The sequence below is a fragment of the Narcine bancroftii genome, chromosome 8, assembly GCF_036971445.1.
Source record: "Narcine bancroftii isolate sNarBan1 chromosome 8, sNarBan1.hap1, whole genome shotgun sequence".
Lineage (NCBI taxonomy): Eukaryota > Metazoa > Chordata > Chondrichthyes > Torpediniformes > Narcinidae > Narcine > Narcine bancroftii.
The window spans coordinates 104,752,925-104,773,622 of NC_091476.1; the positions used below are offsets into that span (position 1 = coordinate 104,752,925).

Consider the following 20,698-nt stretch of genomic DNA (forward strand, 5'->3'; position numbering starts at 1 on the left):
AGTTTTGAAGAAGGCAGAATTTGACAAGAGTGTAGGCTAGACCAAAGGGGAGAGACAGGGGGAGCAAATGTACCCGAAGGAACTTTAAAGAGAGACAGAGATTTGTAGATTTGCTCTGTTGGGATAAAACGTAGCCTGGTGAGGATTGGGGCTATAAGAGCAGACTCTACAGGACAGTATGTGGGAAGAGGAATCTTGCATACATTTAAAAGGTTACCGTTGGCGTGATTTACTGTTTGGGAATGAAGATGAGATGGGAACTATATTCAGACTACTTTGTGACTTGAGGAAATTGTGATTGATCCAGGACTGGATGTTGGGACAGGCAATTTGACACCATAGAGTGGCAGTGAAGAAATAGAACTTTATGTCATTAGAATGTGTGAGATAGGAAGAGATGCTCTGAAGATAAAGTAGCAAGAAAATATGTAGGTAAGCAAATGAGGCTTTAAGGGAATATCAAGGATAGTTCCTCAGTGGAGTTGGGAGTGCCCTTGGATGTCACAGTATGCACGTAGGAAGCGATCTATCACGACAAATTCTCTGATTATATTTGGGACCCTAAGAGCAACAAAAGCTGAGAAAGGCAGTTGCAACTAAATCTTGGGTGAAGTCTCATTAGGGGGATCATTGGAACTCTGATAAATATGGCCTCCATATTCAACAGTGGCATTGATGGAATTGCAGGAGAGAAAAGGTCTATGGAGACAACATCGTTTAGAAGGACTTTTAAAAGAAAGCATTTGCACCCAGATTAGCAGTTAGTATGTAGTTGGGGGTGCTTTAAGAGGATTATATTGGAGGTAAACATGGTTTGAAGGGAAAGTAGCTTTGACAAACATGTTAAACAGTTTAAGCCACTGTCTGTCAGGGTAGGAGTTATTGGTGACCATACTTAGACAGTGTAGTGAGAGCAGCCGTGGAGAAAACAAAAGAGGCCCATCACTCTGGCACGTTGTTATGCCAAAATGTCATCAATTACAGTCTACCAGTAAATGTTTAAAATCAAATTTAAAGCCCCATAACATGCCCAGGGAATTTTGTCAATCTTTGGCAAAATAGTCAAAAACTCACAGCCTAAATAAAAATGTCTTAGTGATGTCTCAAGAACAAAATAAAATCGGAGCAGAACAAGTGCTCAAGGCTCCTCAAAAATTCTCCACCATCAATCTGATCGTGGCTAATCTGCCCAGGACTTGGTTCCTTTTCTGTCAAAGTTCCTTCAATTCCTCAATGGTTAAAATCTTTATCTACCTCCACCTTAAACATGTCAAATGCTTTCATGCTTCCACCCTTGGGGCAAAAGGAATCTCAGCTGCTAAATCCACATTTGATCTTTAAGACTCATTGCATTTATCTATTGTCAGAAGTTAAACAATTTTTAAAAAACTCCAATCATCTACATTAAATTTTTAAAAAATTAATGAAATTAGAAATCCAGCACCATAACAGGCCAATTCGGCCCTATGAGTCTGTGGCACCCATTTCAAACCTCATTGACCTACACCTCAGTACGCTTTTGAAGGGTGGGAGGAAACTGGAGTTCCCGGAGAAAACCCACACAGACATGGGGAGAACGTACAAAATCCTCACAGAGAGCGCAGGATTTGAACCCTGGTCCGGTCCCAATCGCTGGCGGGGTAAAGGCGTTGCACTAACCACTGTGTCAACCAGGCCAACATCAGAAATAGATTTTCAGATATTCAGAGGCCCAAGGTCACCCGTGACAGAAGTTGGATCCTAACATTCTTGAGACTCTGAGCATAGCCCAGAAATAATCATACACTTCTTTAATCAATGAATATATTGATCTTTAGACTAGTAGCTCCCTAGCCAAGAATGGATCCTGTCTGATTGAGATGGGGGTCACTGAGAGGATTAAATTGTGCCACTTAGTAAATGTGATTTTAGCAGCCAGCTCATACACCTATAACCCAGCTCAAACATGCCCAGTTATGACACTACCATTTAAACAATCACCCTCCACTACAACAACAGTCAGCTGTCAGCTCTACCTCAGTGAGTATTATACAACTATAAATGTTCATCTATTACTGAACCACATCTTAATCTAACTATTACAGTATTTAAGTATGATTTGGAAGTTTGTGGATGACATGAAGTTAGTGGTGTTGCTAGTGGTGAAGAGGATATTGTCAGGCTACACAATTATTTTGTAAAAACACAGAAATGCTGGAGAAACTCAGCAGGTCTTGCAGCATCCATAGGAGGTAAAGATGTATAACTGATGTTTCGAGTGTGAAATGTTGGTTGTATATCTTTACCTCCCATGAGCACGGAGAGATGTGCTGAGTTCCTCCAGCATTTCTATGTTTTTGCTACAATCACAGCATCTGCAGACTTTTGTGTTTCACCCAATGATATTGAACATTTAACAGAGAAATGGCAGATATAAATCATCTTCATAAGTGTAAGGTGATGCATTTTTAGTAGTTTGATAAATGTACGACAAATCACCACAAAGGTTTGGCCCCCAAGGAGTATAGAGGAACAAAGGGTCCTTGGTGTACAAGTCCAAAGATCCTTGACGGTGGTAGCACAGGTAGGTTGGATGGTGAAGAATGCACATTGGCTACTCCAATTAGCTAGAACATAGAATATAAAAGCAGGGAGATCCTGGTACATTGGTTGGGTGCAGTTCTGGCCACCACACTAGAAGAAAAATGTGATTGCACTGGAGATTCTCCAGAAAGTTGCTGGGGTTGGAACATTTCAGCAAAAAGTGCACAGGCTGGGTTTGTTTTCCTTGCAGCAGAAGCTGAGGTAGGATCTGATAAAGGTACACAAAATTATGAGAGGCATAGATAGGTAGCGAAGAAGAAATTTTAACCCATGGCAGTGCACATGTTTAGGAAGTTTATTGGAGATCTGAGGACAAATATTTTCATTCAGATGGGGATCACAGTCTGAAACACTGAAGGGTGCAGGTTCTCCCACAAAACTGAAGAAAAATATGGAAGAGCGTTTGAATTGCTAAGTCATAGTAGGCAATAAACCATGTGCTGGTATAGGTAGGACTTTAGGTAGGACTTGATGGTGGTCTCAGGGGAACCAGGTGCTGGTATAGGTACGACTTGATGGTGGTCTCAGGGGAACCAGGTGCTGGTATAGATGGGCCTCAATGATGATCTCAGGGAACCAGATGCTGGTATAGGTGGGACTTGAGTGTGGTTACAGGGGAACCAGGTGCTGTATGACTTTCTGAAAGTGAATGTATGGTCACAAATATCCAATTGTCCTGCCAAGAAAAGAATAGATTGTCTTTACCCAGTTTGGTCTACATCATATGGTTGTCACCTAATTCCCTTAGGTCAATAAATTAAAATTTTCCTCTAGTACTTACTAACAAAAATAAGCAATGTGAGTCATCTCCTTATTTCACTTCCCTTAGTAGCTACCGCAACATAGCAATATTATGGAAGTCAGAAATAGATTTCCATCAATGCAGAAAGGTGCGTGGTTCCTCGGTCTCTCCTTAAGATGAATGATAGATGTAAGAGGATGCAGACTTCTAGAGGTATGTCAGGGTTGGGGGGCCAGGTGGCGGGTGAAATGGGGGAAGGACCAGAATATTCAATTTTCGAAGAGTAGCTATGAGGTATTGAACTGCACGTTTCACAAACATTTCTATGACTGATTCCACCTGCATTGAATTTGTCCATCGTTTTTGAATGAAGATCTACCGGGACCAATGCCTGAAGAGGGTGCAGAAAACCAGTGAACCGGTGCGGACTCGAAAGGCCAACATGGCCTGTTTCTGCTCCGTAAATGGTTATATGGTGACATACAACTATTAAGGGACCAACTACATCAATGTTCAGCATTTTTTAAATAATGCAACTTAGCTATGCCTGATGAGTACAAAACTAAGTTGAATTCAGTTATTGTCATATTTAAAACCTGATCTTTGAATAATATAGTACATGATTATTCCAGAGCCATACCAATAAACAGTCGTTATAGGACCAATCTGTTATTAAGTTATTGTACAATCACACTAATATCCTGTTATTCCAGTGTACTTCCATAGTGCCAGCAGTTAGGTTCTTGGAAAGATTATTTTCCCGCATGCCACAGTTTCATGTGGCACATGAAATCTGGCCTCTCTGTCTGTCAGCAGTCTCTTGGTACAACAGTGTATTGCTAACATGCATTCTGTGTTCTATGATGGGACAAACTCTTTACCTCCTATCACAGAGGTGAGGTTGTTACCCAACAGAAACCATATGGAGGATACCTCTTTGATTTCTGGCTGACCCAAATTAGAATGACAAATTTATATCACAAAGAGCAGCTATTCAATCCATCATGCGGATACACTGAAATAGAGAACCAATTTAATCCCACTTTCTTGCTTCTTCTCCATAATCTTGCAAACTGGTTCCCTTCAGGTTTATGCCAAATTGCTTTTTAAATTTCTTGTTGGATCTAATCCCACCAGAAATTATAAAAACCCTTTGTGTGAAATAGTAATTCCTCATTTCACCCTGAGGTTCTTTTTTTCCCTCATCACCGTAAACTTAGGACATCTGGTTATTGACTTCTTACTCTATCAATGAATCATTTTCAAGTTACAAGGAAGGTGGAGGAGGCTGAGGGAGGACCTGACAGAGGCATCCTGAATTAGGAGGGCAATGGATAGAGGGGATAGTGAGAAATCTTACCCTCAAATCTTACCCCCAAAGCACAGGTGCCGAAGACCAACAGGCATAGGTTTAAGGTGGGGAGTATGAAGTTTAGATGGGATCTGAGGAAAATTTCTTTCACTCAAAGAGTGGCTGAAATATGGATTGCACTGCTGAGAAAGATATGGGGGTGGGACAGATCTCTCAACATTTGAAAGTATTTGGATGAGTACTTGAATTGCCAGGGTACAGAACATTACAGACCAAGTGCTCATAAACAGGATCAGTGTAAATGGATATGCTAGTTGCCATGGGGGTGGAGGGGTGAAGGACCCGTTTATGGGCTGTATAACTCTATTTTAGGACTCCCATTGGCTTTTTCTCCTCTAAGGAAAATAATCCCAGGTTTCCACTCTCTCATCGGAACTGACATCCCTCATCTTGCTAAACCTCTGCTGGACCTTCTTCCAAGAGTTTGGCAGGCCATTTATCGTAATGACAGTAGTTGTGAACATAGGAAGTAGGAACAGGAGTAGGCCAAAAATGGCCCATCGAGCCTGCTCCGCCATTCAATACGATCATGGCTGATCTGATTTATGACCTAACTCTACCTACCTGCCTTCTCTCCATATCCCCTAATGAAATTGCTTGAAGCTATCATTAAGGAAGAAATAGCGAGACATCTGGATTGGAAGTGTTCCATCAGGCAGACGCAGCACGGATTTAGGAAAGGCGTCCAGGCTGATAAATTTATGGCCAGATCAGCCATGATCTTAGTTAATGGCAGAGCAGCTCAGATGGCCTTCTCCTGCACCTATTTCTTATGTTATTATGTAATGCAGCCAAGGTTTAATTTTCTGGTTCATCTTATGAGCTGGTCATTACCTTTGACTTACTTGCAATAAGGAGCATGCAAATGTAAAACTCACATTACCAGTGGTGGTCAACATTCCATGCGCCTGGAATAAGCATTGACCAACTTCCATTATTCTATTACTTTCCTGACAATGCCCATCTTCCATCTCCGAAAACGTGAGGTCAAACCATGTTTTTATCCTACACCAGTCCATCCCATTCAAGCATCATTGGCTTCCACCACAGCCAACATCACGATATTAACAGTTTTCTAAATCTCACCCTTCTTTCTCTGGGCTTCTGCCAGTACCACAATCACTGAGATATCTGCACTTCTCTTGCAATGAGCTAACTTTAGTATTTTACCATTCTTTCAATCTCTAAGATTCTAAGCTTTAGAATTCCTTTCCCCAACCTCTCCAGCTCTCTAGTCTTCCAGATTGTCCTTTGATGAAGACCGACTACCCTATTTCTTTCTGTTTCCTCTACAACTGAGAAACCAAACACATGGATGACCATTTTGTGTAGCACATGTTCTCAGTGTTTGGCTTGAGTGATCTCTTTGCAAACCACCTGTGTTCAATCTACAAGGGCAAATTTGTGCATCCCCTTGGATGCCACCTTAATTCTCCATGCCACTCTGACCAATCAGTCTGAGGGCACTCATCTTCCGTCTGGGCACCCACCAACCGGATGGCATTAATAGTGAACTCTCTGGTTTCCATTAACTTCTTCTTCCTCCCCCACTTCTTCTTCTGTCTCTTTACCTCTAGTTCTGGCTCTCCTCCTTCTTCCCTTTTCCCTGTCATAGAGTCAAAATCAATTCTCACCTTTCATCTTATCACATCCGATCAACACCTTTGGCTGTTGGTCTGCACTCCTCCCCTCCCATTCTTCCCCCTTTCTCTCTCTAGTCTTTAATTAAGATACTTGCCTGCTTTTTGCATATACCTTGAAGAAGGGCTCAGGCCCAAAATGCTGGTTATATATCTTTACCTCCTATGGACACTGCGAGACCAGCTGAATTCTGCCTTATTACCAGGGGTTTAGCGCAATCTTGAGGAATGGTTCCTCAGCTTCCAACTGGGCACACTGTAGCCTTCTGGGCAATAATGAATTCTACAATTTCAGGTAACTTCCCAGCATCTTTTTGATTTTCTCCTTCTTCATACAGTTTGGTGTCAAATTTTATTTGTTAATCCTCCTTTGAGGCATCCTGCTGTGCTTAATAACATCGTTTGTGAGGATACTATTTTAGATGCTAAGTAAGAGAGGACATGTTGAGACTGAAGCTCCCAATGGGATATTACCCACTTGGGCTGAATGTCCTCTCAATGTACTTTGTATGTGTTACAATATTACATGCAAAGTATGACTTCCAGGACAAAAGAGGATGGGAACTGTTATTGCAAGTAACATAGTTGTGGTTTAGCTACTGGTGATTGAATCACTAATTTCAGGCCAATAAATGTAATCAGTAACTATTCTATTTCCCACCTCTATTTTAAATAAAATACCTAATTGAAATTTGCTTCTGTTGTGGCCATTAATTTAAGTGCTTCTCAGAAACTAAACATCGCAGCAACTGTAATATCAAGAGACCTCCAGACTAGATTTTACCCCAACCACACTACCTCTCCCTCCTCTTCTCCCTTTCTCTCTTGCCACTGTACCTCTTACAAGAAAAAGACAGATGCAGTTGGATGATTTCAGCTTTCAAAAATTCATTCTGAAAACCCCTTGACTGTTTATTTTCGTACATTTCACTGTCAGCGGTGCAGGCCATAATACTGAGCAGTGTCGAAACCACTAAAATCTGATGTCAAAAATGTGAATAATCCACTGTCGTAACTGTGAGGAAAGCCATTAACTTCTTTAAATCTATCACTTAAAAATAAACAATTCCTGATCGATCTCAGGCACTGCAGCTGAAAAGTCTGTATTGTGCCAGGGGACATGATGTGTAAAGGGACATTAATGTGTCATTTCATTATTCTCAAGGAATGCACAGTCCACCGAGGAATTTGAAATCCATGGGAAAGTGATCCATCAGAAGACAACAACATCATCTACAAATTCACTGTTGATACCATGGTAGTGAATTGTATAAAAAGTGGCAATGAATCAGCATACTGGAGGGAATTTGAAAACTTGGCTGAATGGTGTACCAAAAATAACCTCGCGGTCAATGTCACCAAAACCAAGGAGATGATTGTTGACTTCAGGAAAGGAAAACCAGATGTGTATCTAATAATGAGCAGTCTAACAGCTGACTGTCTTGTAGAAAAATGTACGGGGTGGTTTTCAGGCACTCGGACTTGTTAAAGTCTGTGAGAATAAGATTCAGAGGGCACATTGGGAATAGTGACCAGGGTTCACAACATTGTGAATAATGAGCAAGGAGCAGAGCATTTGTTGTGCCACAAATAGAGCTCAGGAATCAATGCCACTGGTAATCGAGAGCAGATTCACACCCACAATGGGAATAGTGAAGCAGATTCAGAGCTACTGGCCAATCTGAACAGGGGGACTTTCTGACTGTAATCTGGAGTAAAGGTAAAGGTTCCATTATTGTCATGTAATACTACATTTAGAATGTAGAACATGCATGACATTCCTTAACCTTTGTCTACTGTAAAGCAGACAGAATCGCGACTTTGTCCAGCGCCCCTCACAGAAACCTAAGTGTTCCTAGGTGTTCTCCCCTCCAAGTACTGACCAGTCCTGAGCCTGGTCAGACAATCTCAGGCAGATTCAGGCTATTAGGACTGTGGCTAGGATTCACTGCCATATCTGAATATAGTAAGTCAAGTTCAGAGTCGCAAAGAAAATTTGAAGCCTAACACTCAAAAGTAGCCAGAATGAAAGCACCATTCAGATGGAGATTGAACTGGGATGAAGAATGCTCACAGATAGATTCTAGTCTAACTCAGTACATTAGCTCTGTGATTTTCAACGTGATTTTCAGTCAAGTAACAAGTCATTTTATTCATAAAAGAGGCACAGTTTGTCCTTGTCAGACTTTGCATTTCAGATGTATGGGCGGCAAATGAAACAGCTGCTTGCTCAAATAGAGCATGCTTCCCCGTTTTCAACTCTTACTGGAGCAAATCAATTTTCCTGACAGTAGCAAAATATTTGGCCGGAATTCTGCCAAGGCAGTCCCTTCGTTCACCATCTTTTGCACTTTTGAAAGAACTGAACATTTTAACTCACTCTTGTCTCCATTCAGACCTGTTGCTGGGAGAAGTTTTAGTTGGGCCATGTTGAGACACTGTTCCATTCAGAGTGACTTGACCTTTGTCAGTGAGTCATTCAAAGAGCTACACAGGAACCACAGCAGCAATAAGAGAGAGAAAAACACTGTCAAATTAGCAATGGCCACTCTTATGTTCCCCACTGTAGCAGAGAAGAGTGGCCAGTTAGCACAATGCTATTACAGTGCCAGTGAGTTCAAATCTGGCACTGTCTGTAAAAAGTTTGTATGTTCTCCCCACGTCCACATGGGTTTCCTCCGGGTGCTCCGGTTTCTTCCCTCCTTTCAAAAACGTATGGGTTTGTAGGTTAACTGGGTGTAATTGGGTGACATGGGCTCATGGGCCAGAAGGATTTGTTACCATTCTGTATGTCTAAATTTAAATTTAGTAGCCAAAATGTAGGGAGTAGTGGCCAAAATACAGGTAGCAAAGGTAAAAGGTCACATAATAATACATTTAGAATGTAACATATATAACATTCTTTAACTTTGTCTACTGTAAGGCAGTCAGAGTGACGCCACTTTGTCCAGAGTCCCTCACAGAAATGAGGCCTTAGTGAGGAACAAACTCACGACCCCTGATTTACAAGGTCAGTGCTGTAACCACTGAGATATCGGAGCCAAAATGCAGGGAGTAGCAGCCAGATTCCAGGGGAATGTTTAGAAACTGGAGAGGATCCCGATCATGGGGTTTTGTTCACACACCATGGAGTTTTTCAATAGTAGATATATGCCTGGACACTGGGAAGTGTGACTGGCACTCTAACCCAAGACCTTCATTGCATTGCAGATGGTGTAAAATGCAGGAAAGTCCTTCTACAAATGTACAGTGTTAGTGAGATCACTCCTGGAATATTGCCGTCATTTTGGTGTTCTTATGCCAAGAGGGATATCCTGATGGAAGGTTGATATCAGTCTTACAAGGGAGCACAGTGATACATCTTGTAGTGTTGCTGTCTGATAGCTCCAGGGACCCAAAGTTCAATTCTGTGCTTTGCTGCTGTCTATGTGGAGTTTGCATTTTCCCTGTGGCCACCATGCTCAAAGGCACAGTGTTAGTCAGTTAATCAGCTACTGTAAATTGTCCCCATTGAGAGTGGTGAAATCTGGGGTGAAGAGGGAATTAATGAAAAGAATGGAGTAGAATAAAATGAGATTTGAGTCTGATTGAGAGACATGTCTAAATTTATGTGTGGTTCACTGTCAGTGCAGGCTCAATGGGTTGAAGGTCCTGATTCCCTGCAGTGTGATTATGATTAAAATGAAAGGTTGTAGAATCTGGGCCTGTATTCATTTGTGACATCAATACAATCCTGTGAGACTTTGATATGGTGGGTGCTGTTACGTATTCAGATAGCAGCAATAGAAATTCACCAAGACAGTGTTACATTTAACTTATCTCAAGCTCTAAATCCAGTGTTGACACAAAGACTCTTAAATTGATGTAAGAAGTGATTACGAATGAGGTGGGAGAGATCGGGTGACAGGCTGTTGTAAACTCATGAAATCCTTGTTGAGTTGCTTCCCAAGAAAATAAGTGATAGTCAAAATTCCCCTTTTCTTGGTGTAGGGGAAATGAAATGAGTGGCGTTCACAAAGCTTCCAGAACCCTTTCGTGGGACAGCTGAAATGACTGTCACAGTGGATATGGTGGAGTTTAAATGATTTCCCTTAAGAAGTGACCTTCCCTTTGGCCACACAGTATTCCTCAAAGAGCTGCCACTCCTGTGCTGCTTCCTTAAAATGGCCCCTGATGAAACAATGTGCTATTTCTTTAATATGTTGGTCACATGACTCTGCACTAGTGTTCCAGGTACACTCCCTCTCTCTTCAGAAGTAGCGAAAATGATGTCAGCCCATAGTCATCTCCAAAGCTTGCAGGGCTTGCAGCTTGATTTGCTGCTTGATTTGTTCTCTTAAAGTGACAGTCCCACTCAAATGAAAATGAACTGAGAGCATGTAATAATGCTGAAGGGATGGTTCCTCTCATGGGAGATTCCAGAATGAGATGATGTAATAATAGAATAAGGTGTCACAGGGAAATTTCCTCTCATTAAAGGATGTGAATCTTTGGAATTCTCCATCCCAGAAATATGCGGAGGACAAATCGCTGAATATAAAGTAAAACTCGTGGTATTCAGCACCTAAGGGAATTGGTAGATGCTGGATAAGTGAATTTTCCGGTTGCTTGTGACTGCATGTTTTATGATTGGCAAACTAATGGCAAGATGTGCCAACTTTGAATGTCTGTAATTTTTACCTATTTATTTTCCGCAATGCTTTTGCTGGTTGCTTGAGGCTGCCATTTGCAGGGTTTTACTGTATTCAAGACTGATTTTTGGTGCATTGGGTGCATTATGTGGAACTGTATTCAAGACTGATTTTTGGTGCATTGGGTGCATTATGTGGAACTGGCAAGAAAATGGAAGTGAACCTAATCTCAGATCAGCCATGAAAATATTGGCTCAAGAACTGTACTGTGTCAACTTCTCCTACCTTCTTTGGGCTTACTTAATTCAAAGATAAGATGAATTCTCACTGAACCACAAGATGGATGAGGAAATAGAGTGAGTAATCTTGGCCCCTCAAGAAGGTGATTGCATAAAACCTGTTGTCCAATGTAAATCTGGATGGAAAATGCAAGCTTCCTCTTCAGAAAGAGATAAGAAACTGCTTGGAAGCTGTTATTGCCTCCACAGGAAAATGTTTACCTGTGGCAAGAATGTTCCTTTCATCTTGAGATGTTACTGCCAGTGTGAGTAGCTAGATCCTGCAGGGTAGATGCTTTATTTAGCAGCAAGTAATGGTTTCAGTTTGAAAATTTTTTGGGTGCCATGATATATTTTGTTATTTCATTGCTTTACATTAGCAACCTCCTTTATATTTTTTCAACCGCTCATTTGATCAACCCTTGATCATCTTCCACTCTTCCAGCTGCAGCAGGGAGGCAGTCAGTGGGGAGCCAGCTCCCCGTGGTGATCAGAGTGACTCAAAGTAGCTGCTTCAGTTGCTGGAGAGAGGATGGTGGCTCCTTCTGCTCCTTTAGCGATCAGGAAATTTTCTAAAACAAAAGAGTGATCACAGCTCTAGTCATAGTTGAGGTACATATTAAAAAAGTTCCAGTCTCAAGTGCTGGAGGACAGGCCATTTGGGTAAGGGTCAGGAAATGGGATTAGCTGGCATTCAGGGTAACAGTCTCCCCTAGGATTGTGGGTTGAAGAGCCTTTGAGCACAAAAATTTGGTCCAATGTTGCAGTAGAGAGTTTTGAAAGAGTGCAGCATGGGCTCATCGAGTTGCACAGCATGGAAACAGGCCTTTTGGTATCCACGTCAACCAAGATGACTCTAAGCTGATCCCATTTGCCTGTGTTTGGCCCATACTCCTCTAAGTCTCTCCTATCTTTTCATTGTTGGTGGTGCCCGGCTCCCTGACGGCGCATTACACCAGTGCCCCATCTGCCCTCACAGTGAGTGATCCCAAGGCACTACAGTAAAATCTGTTTTCTGGAATTCAAGCAACCAGCGACTTCAAACAATTGGCAAAAGAATTGCAGAAAATAAATAAAAAAAATATAAGACAGTTTAAAATTGATGCCCCCTAGTGGTTAGCAACATGCAATCTTAAACAACCATAAAATTTACTTATCCCAGTATCTACTAATTTCTATAGGTGCCAGATACCGGAGGGGGGGGCGGGGGGGTTTATTGCATTTAGAAGAATAACTGCAATAAAATGCCAGGTTTCTGAGTCATTATTTATCTCTCAACATATTGCAGTGAAATTAATTGAGTGGCTGTATCTTATATCTGCTTGAGGGGTGGTGTTGGAGACAAACTATTCGCAAGGAATCAGGTGCTGGCAAACAGCCGATAGGGAGCATAGTGTCCATTACAATATGTTCTGTTCGCAGACAAATGAGTGATAGAAACTAATGTGTTTTTGTGCCTTTGGAAATGGACCCAGTAAAAATGAAGCAATTGGAATTGCATCCCAGTGACAGCTCAAGTGGAACTGAACTCCAACTAAAGCTTGTAGAATTGTACTTCTGTGAGAGGCAGTGCCAGTGAACCTGTACTCCAGCGACAATCAGATCACTTGGAACTGAACTCCAGTAAGCCTCCAGTGCCCATAGATCTGTACCTCTGCGAGTCAATGCCGGTGGAACTATATCCCAGTGACAGAGTGTGTGGACTGTAGTCTAATGAATCAGTGCCCATAGAATCCTACCTCTGAGAATGTCAGGATGTGTGGAACTGCCAGTATCAATGGGATTATATCTGAGAACCATGGAACTGCTGCCCACTGAGATTTTGCACTTTTAGTTGAGGTGAGATAAAGTTCAGAAATGCTGAGACTAAATGCAAGTCATGTCAGATATTTTTTCCATCTGATTGTGGTGATACAGTTTTGATGCAGAGATTGTATTTGTATACGTTTGTTCACACTTAGCAAGTTAGTAGTATAGGTTTGACGCATTGTTGTTCCGCCATGCAGTTCAATGAATAAGGAATGTTTTGTGGTGTGCTCTACCTCTGGGAAGTGCTTTTAAAAACAGTGACATAAAAGATCCTTTTGACACTGAAGACAGAAATCTAGACATCTTGTGACTCATCTTGCAAACTAGGTTTATTAAACATTTACAGGCACTTGATAAGCAAGTTCCTACATAACTTAATAGCACGGGTGACAGGCCAGTGTCATCAGGAAGAGGGGACTTGGGAACATTGTGAGACGGGGGATAACACTTTGCAAAGTTGTGATCACTCTCCATGTTCTGATTTACTTCTTTCTTGGATATTTTACCACAGTTGCACATTCCAGACAGGAATCAAAACAAAGCAATCCCTCAAATCTACAAATGTGGTGAAATATCCACGAAAGAAGTAAATCAGAACATGGAGAGTGATCACAACTTTGCAAAGTGTTATCCCCCGTCTCTCAATGTTTCCAAGTCCCCTCTTCCTGATGAGATTCAATACTTGAAGATTAATGACCCCTGCAATGTTGAGGGATACACAGTGAATTTGCGTACATCAAGATACCACAAACAGTGAAATGATAAAAGACTAAATGATCTACTGTTGGTGATAGGGAAAGGATATTGGACACAGTACTGGGTAGAGTGTCATATCTCTTAATCGTAGTTAAGTTAATTAAAGATGGAAGTCTTTTTGGACATCTTCAACACCTCACTGCAGCAGTCAATTGTCCCCATGGTTTCAAGACAGCCAGCATCAACCCGTTATTCAAGAGGGCATCAGTAACAGCCTCAGTGACTACCGCCCTGTGGCGCTGACCTCCACTATAATGAAATGCTTCAAATGTCTGGTGATAGAGCATATCAAAGCACACCTCCCAAAGACATTATACTCATTTCAATTTGCCTATACAAGAAACCATTCCACTGATGATGCTATAACCTTGTCGCTCCACTCCATGTCATGCACCATCACACTGAGCACAGATGTGCCACAGGGCCATGTGCTCAGCCCTCTCCTGTTCACACTACTGATCCAAGACTGCATTGCCAGATCCAACTCCAACAGTGTCATCAAGTTTGCAGATGACCCAACAGTAGTTGGCCTCATCAGCAACGATGATGAGTCGCACTACAGAGAAGTGGAAGATCTTATGAAATGGTGCGAGAGCAACAACCTGAGTCTCAATGTGGACAAGACAAAGGAGATGATCTTGGACTTCAGGAGGCCCAGGAACAACCACCCTACACTACATAGCAATAACTTTGTAGTGGAGAGAGTAACGAGCACCAATTTCTTTCGAGTCCACTTAACAAGTGACCTATCATGGACAAACAACATCATCTCACTTGTCAGGAAGGTGCAACAGCGAGTGCACTTCCAGAGAAGTCTGAAATGGGCAAGGCTACCGGCCACCATACTGTCAATGTTCCACAAGAGCTCTATTGAGAGCATCCTGCCTAGCTACATCACAGTGTGGTATGGTTGCTGTAGAAAATTGGATCGAAGGTCAATCCCCAGGACCTGAAGAGTAGCAGAGAGGATCACTGGGGTCTCCCTTCTCCTCCCAATAATGTGATCTACTGGGATCGTTGTCTGAAGAAGGCATGCAAAGTCATTGAGGACCCCTATCACAGCATCTTTCAGATATTTCTGTCGGGAAAGAGATACAGAAGTATCAGAGCCAGCACCACCAGCTGGGAAAGAGTTTCTTCCCGCAGGCAGTGAGAATGCTGAACGATCAAAGGAACTGCTCACACTAACCATCTGAGACTCTGTTTCTTAAACAATATTTATTTATTTTTATGTACAATATGTATATTTCTCCTGTGAATGTATTGTTTTTCTGTATGTGTGTTATTTGGGGTTGTGTGCCTGCATGTTTTGCACTGAAGATCGGAGAAGACTGGATTAATGGTTGTACTTGTACAAGTGGATGATAATAAACTTGAACTTGCACTTGAAGTTTGTTGACACTCATTGAGAGGATTGCCAGCTTTGTTTAACTTTTCATTTTAAAGACAGCAATTTAACACTGAATGTGTTAGGGTTTTATCAGCTCTTGAAGGGGTTTAGTGACAGAGTGCTACCACCAGGAGGAGTCAGAGATGGAGTGTGTGGCATCTGGGGAATGTTGCATCTTGGGTAAATTCAAGATAGATGCTTTCACATGAGGACCTGACTGTGTATGTTCTGTTCCTAGAGCTGTTTGCTTAGTTAATAAATTTAGTTGTTTAAAAAGATCCCGTTTCCTTATTGTAATAAAAGAAACATCACATGGTAACAGGAGTGTGTTGCTGTGCATAAGAGTGAAAGAATCAACACAATGTGCATAGTGAGTATCAGTCCATATCAGCAGATAAAATATGGATAGTTTTGGGTTATAAAATAAATTAGGATAAAAGTGAAATTATGCCATTATACTCAATTATACTCAATGTCAAAGAGATACCTAGTTAAAATGGCCAAAAGAGGGTATTAAATATTTAGGCATTCGCACAGATATCAATCTGTAAAATTTATATAAATTGAATTACTTATCATTACTTGAAAAGATTGAGGAGGATTTAAAAAATGAATTAATCTACCAATCACTTTAGTGGGAAAGGTTAATTATATTAAAATGAATATATTCCCAAGATTACAATATCTTTTTCAAACATTATCTATTTTAATACCTCAAAATTATTTTTCAGGACCTGAGTAAATATGTAAGGAAATTCCTCTGGAAAGGTAAAACGTCAGGTGTTTTAAAAGAGAAGTTAACATGGAAATATGAATTGGGAGGCCTACAGCTTCCTAATTTCAAAAATTATTATCCAGCGGCTCAAATGAGATTTCTTACTTCTTTGAAAGAGAAGAAAAGCTGGGTGGCATGGGTTAAAATAGAACTGAATAAAAAGGCAGAAAAATTTATATATAAATGGGATTCAAAATTGATCATTGGTGATAAAGAAAAACCATTGTTGAAGCATTTGATTAATATTTGCAATAAAATAAATGAGGAAAGTTGGTGTAACAGGACATATATTGCCCAAAATGCCTTTGATTCAAAATTCTCATATCTTTTTCAAGAGGTAATCAATTTTTGGATATTTAGTTTAGTAAGGGTATCATATTGAAGATTGTTATGAAAGGGGCCAATTAATGTCATTTGAGCAATTGAGAAATAAATATTCTTACTAATTTCAATAAAGACCATATTTGAGGGATAAGTTAGGACCAACCATATTGTTGCCCAGATGTACTGAAGTAGAACTTCTTAATAAGAGAGAAATTGTTAAGAGATTTACATCTATGATATATTCTTTATTACAAGTAGGAACTCCTAAGCATGGGGTCCAGAAATCCAGACAGAGAACGGAATTAGATTTGAACATTATAATTGATGAACAAAGATGAGCAGATCTATGTACGGATTGTATGACTAATACAGTTAATATAAGGTGTAGATTAGTTCAGCATATTTTTTTTTACATCAGTTATATATCACCACACCACAAACATTGAATAGATTGAAATCAGATTTATCAGACCAAGATTTTAGGTGTGGTGAAGATGTAGGAACTTCTTTGCATTCAACTTGGTCTTGTCCCAAGGCAAGACCTTTTTTGGGTAGATTTAGGGAACTTTTTGGAATGAGTTACAGGTGCTGTATTTCCACAAAATCCAGATTTTATTTCTATTGGGAAATATTGAAGGAACAAGACCTAAATTAAAATTACCAATATATCAATTGGAATTTGTTGCATTAGCAGTGGCAAGGAAATGTATTGCAGTTATTTGAAAATCAGATATATGTTTGGGTATGGGAAGATGGAATGCAGACATTCAAAGGTATATTCCATTTGAAAAAATTACATATTGTTTGAGAAATAAATTTATTTTTGAAAATTTGGTGCCAGTATACCCAAATATTAGGTTTAAATCTGTCAAATTGTCCTTCCCATGCCTCTGAACGTCCAAGAATCTCCTCTGAATTATATCAATAAATTTTTAAAAATAAGTATGTTACACGACATCCCTATGTGCAATCCTGAACATTCTCTTTTTCTTTCTTTTTTTTTACTATTTTATAAAACGATATTGTACTTTTAAAATCTTGGTTATTTTGAGGGAGAGGGTCGGGGGGGTGGTGGTTTTGGGGAGTAATTTCTAATTTGTTTTCTTTTTGGAACATTTATTACTATATTAAATTTTGATTACTACATGTATGGAAAATTTTTAAATAAAATACTCAAAAAAAGAGCTTAAAAAAATGGATTGGAAATGTTGACCACAAATGGAGGCTGTTTAAACAAAGATTCATGCTGTATCTGCAAGCCGTTGGAACTGGATACACGGAAGATTGCAATGCTACTTACCGTGGCAGGTCCTAAAGCTCTAGAGGTTTTCAACATATTTATTTTTGCCAAGGCTGAAGACCAGGGCAAGTTCGACGAGGTTATTGAGATGTTTGATGGACACTGTTCACCAAAGAAAAATGAAACATTCGAGAAGTATGTGTTTCGCTCACATGCACTGTTGTTAAGAGAGAACTTTGATGCTTTTTTAACAGACTTAAAACTAAAAGCAAGAACATGTAATTTTGGATCAATGATCCGCGATCAAATTGTATTGAGGATTATTGATAAGAAAGTGGGAGAGAAGTTGCTGTGAAAGACAGAGGTTACCTTAGCTGGAGCTGTGACGATATGCCATACCAGTGAATTAGTTCTGCAGGAGTGAAAAAGTTTAGTGATAGTGTAAAAGCTATTGAAAATGAAGGCATAGTCATCGGCAGTGTCTGGACACACACATAAACAAAAAATGAGGAGATACAGGAAGCAATAAAAAGATGGAGACATTCAATTGTAAACATGCACCAAAGCAATGCCCATTTTATGGGAAAGCCTGTAATAAGTGCCAAGGACAGAATCACTATGCAGAGCAATGTTTTTCCAAAGGAAAACAAGATAGAAGTAAACGTGTACACACTTTTGAAGAAACTGTTTACAGTGATACACTTCTTGTGGGCATGGTAGTGCCCAAAGTGACCAGTGTCGAACAGGAAAAATGGACTGTGCCATTTCATACAAATGGAACAAATATTCCTTTCAAGCTGGACACAGGGAAAAAGGTCAAAAATGGCAAAGAAGATAAAGCCATACATCCATGAAAATCCTGTATTGCTCAAAGCCTACAATGGACAGAGCATCAGCACAAAAGGTATATGTAAACTCAAGGTGAAAGTTCAAGATAAAGAGCACCAACTCAGGTTCACAGTAGTCCCAGATGGACATTATTCACTGCTTGGTAACAAAGCATGTGGAAACTTAAGCCTAGTCAATAGGATGTACCACATTAACAGTAACAATGCACAGAACAGAGGAAATATTGGATCAATTTCCAGACATCTTCAAGGGGTTTGGAGTTCTACCGTTCATCTATATGATACAGTTAAAGAAGGATGCACAGCAGATAGTGCATGCCCCAAGATGGGTTCCAGCACCACTAAAAGAAAAGCTCAAGCAGGAACTCGACCGAATGATGCTCTAGGGGTCATAAAGGAAGTGGAGGCACCCACAGAATGGGTGAATTCAATGGTGTGTGTCAAAAAGAAGAACGGTGACCTAAGCGTGTGCATGGACCCAAAAGACTTGAATGCCAATATAAAGAGAGAACATTACAGATTCCAACCAAGGAAGAAATTACAAGTGAGATGGCCGGTGCAAAGTTTTTCCACTAAATTGGACGCATCCCAGGGCTTCTGGCAAATAAAACTGCACAAAGATAGCACAAAATACTGTACATTTAATACACCATTTGGCTGATACTCCTGTCTGAGGATGACTTTTAGAATTTCATCAGCTCCGGATGTGTTCCACAGGGTAATGGAGTACATTATAGAAGGCATAAATGGGTTAGGTGTGTACATGGATGACATGATTCCATGGGGATCCACACAAAAACAACACAACAAAAAGCTCATCAATCCAGAGGAATGAATTAAAGTTAAACAGAGAAAAATGTCAGTTTTCTGTGAAGGAAATCACCTTTCTTGGAGATGAATTGACAGAGGCAGGTGTGGAGCCAGACAAGAGCAAGGTGAAAGCAATTTTAGATATACCAGACCCACTGAAAAAAAGGTATCTTGAGGGTGCTGGGAATGATGAATTTCATTGGTAAATTCATTACCGAACCTGTCTTCCAAAACAATGTACCTAAAGAAGTTGTTACAGGACAAATGTGAATTCAAGTGGACAGCCAACCACAAGGAAGAATGAGGATGACCAAAGACTATTCTAACTATAGAACCAGCGCTCTTGATGTTCTTTGACGCATCCAGAGGGGCAAAAATATCTATGGATACTTCAAAACATGGAATAGGGGCCGTATTACTTTAGGCTATTGGAGAAGATTAGAGGCCAGTCGCATACATGTCAGAACGAAGACTACATCTGAATGTCAATATGCACAGATTGAGAAAGAGTGTCCAGGTTTGGTCTATAGAGTCGGGAAATTCCACAGTTATGTGTATGGTCTACCAACCTTCGTGGTAGAGACAGACCACAAGCCATTAATAGTGATAATCAAGAAAAATCTCAGTGAAATGTCACCGAAAACCCAAAGATACAGAAAAGGACACAGATCTACAGAAGGTCATCAAGAATCTGAATTAAGGATGGCCTAGAGGTGAATGTTAGCCATCCTCAACATCAGAGCTGAGCTTAGTGTTGTCAACGGGCTTCTAAGACAGAGCAGAATTGTCATTCCTCAATCACTGCAACAAGAGATGCTGAAAAGGGAGCATGAGGGGCACCTTGGAATGAAAAAATGCAAGAGGAGGCTAGAACTGCTGTTATTTGGCCAAGGATAAATGCTAATATTGACAGGACTATGAAACCTGCTTGAAGCATCACGTAAAGCAGGCAAAGGAACCCATGATAATAACTGATGTACCAGCATAACCATGACAGAAAGTTGGGACTGATCTGTTCCACTTGCTGGTTATTGATTAAACATCTCAAGGAAGGGGGATGTAGTGATAGAGTGCTAACACCAGGAGGAGTCAGGGACAGAGTATGTGGCACCTGAGGAATGTTGCATCTTGGGTAGATTCAAGATGGATGCCTCCAAATGAGGTCTGGTCTGTGTGTGTTCTGTCTTAGTGCTGTTTGCTTAGTTAATAAATCTAGTTATTTAAAAAGAACCCAAGTTTCTTTATTATAATAAAAGAAACACCACAAGGGGGACAATATCTGTCTCCTGAAATGCAAAGGTGCTGCCTGTGAGATATGTCTGTCTCATTTCATCAAGACTTGGTTAAATCATGAGTAGTACACAATGTCTGTGATGGTGCAATGCATTAAATGGGCGAAGAGCAATACAAGAACAAGAACAAGGGAGCCCTTTAAGTTTACCCTGCCACTGAAAGATCATTTAAATGGCAATGTGTTGTTTCCTTTTCAGCTACTGACTG

At 40.5% G+C, this 20,698-nt stretch overlaps 1 protein-coding gene across 9 annotated transcripts in view; it reads right to left on the reverse strand.

Moving 5' to 3' along the window:
• Positions 1–20,698, reverse strand: part of nectin1b (nectin cell adhesion molecule 1b) — a 507,975-nt gene that overhangs the window by 23,704 nt on the left and 463,573 nt on the right. The window contains exon 8 of one of the 9 annotated variants that reach the window (XM_069894700.1): positions 11,792–11,818. The exons of the other annotated variants lie outside the window; for them this stretch is intronic. Coding sequence (XP_069750801.1) covers positions 11,807–11,818 — 12 coding nt within the window. The 3' untranslated portion in view covers positions 11,792–11,806. Of the gene's footprint in view, positions 1–11,791; positions 11,819–20,698 lie in introns of those variants that run through there. 9 annotated transcript variants of the gene reach the window in all.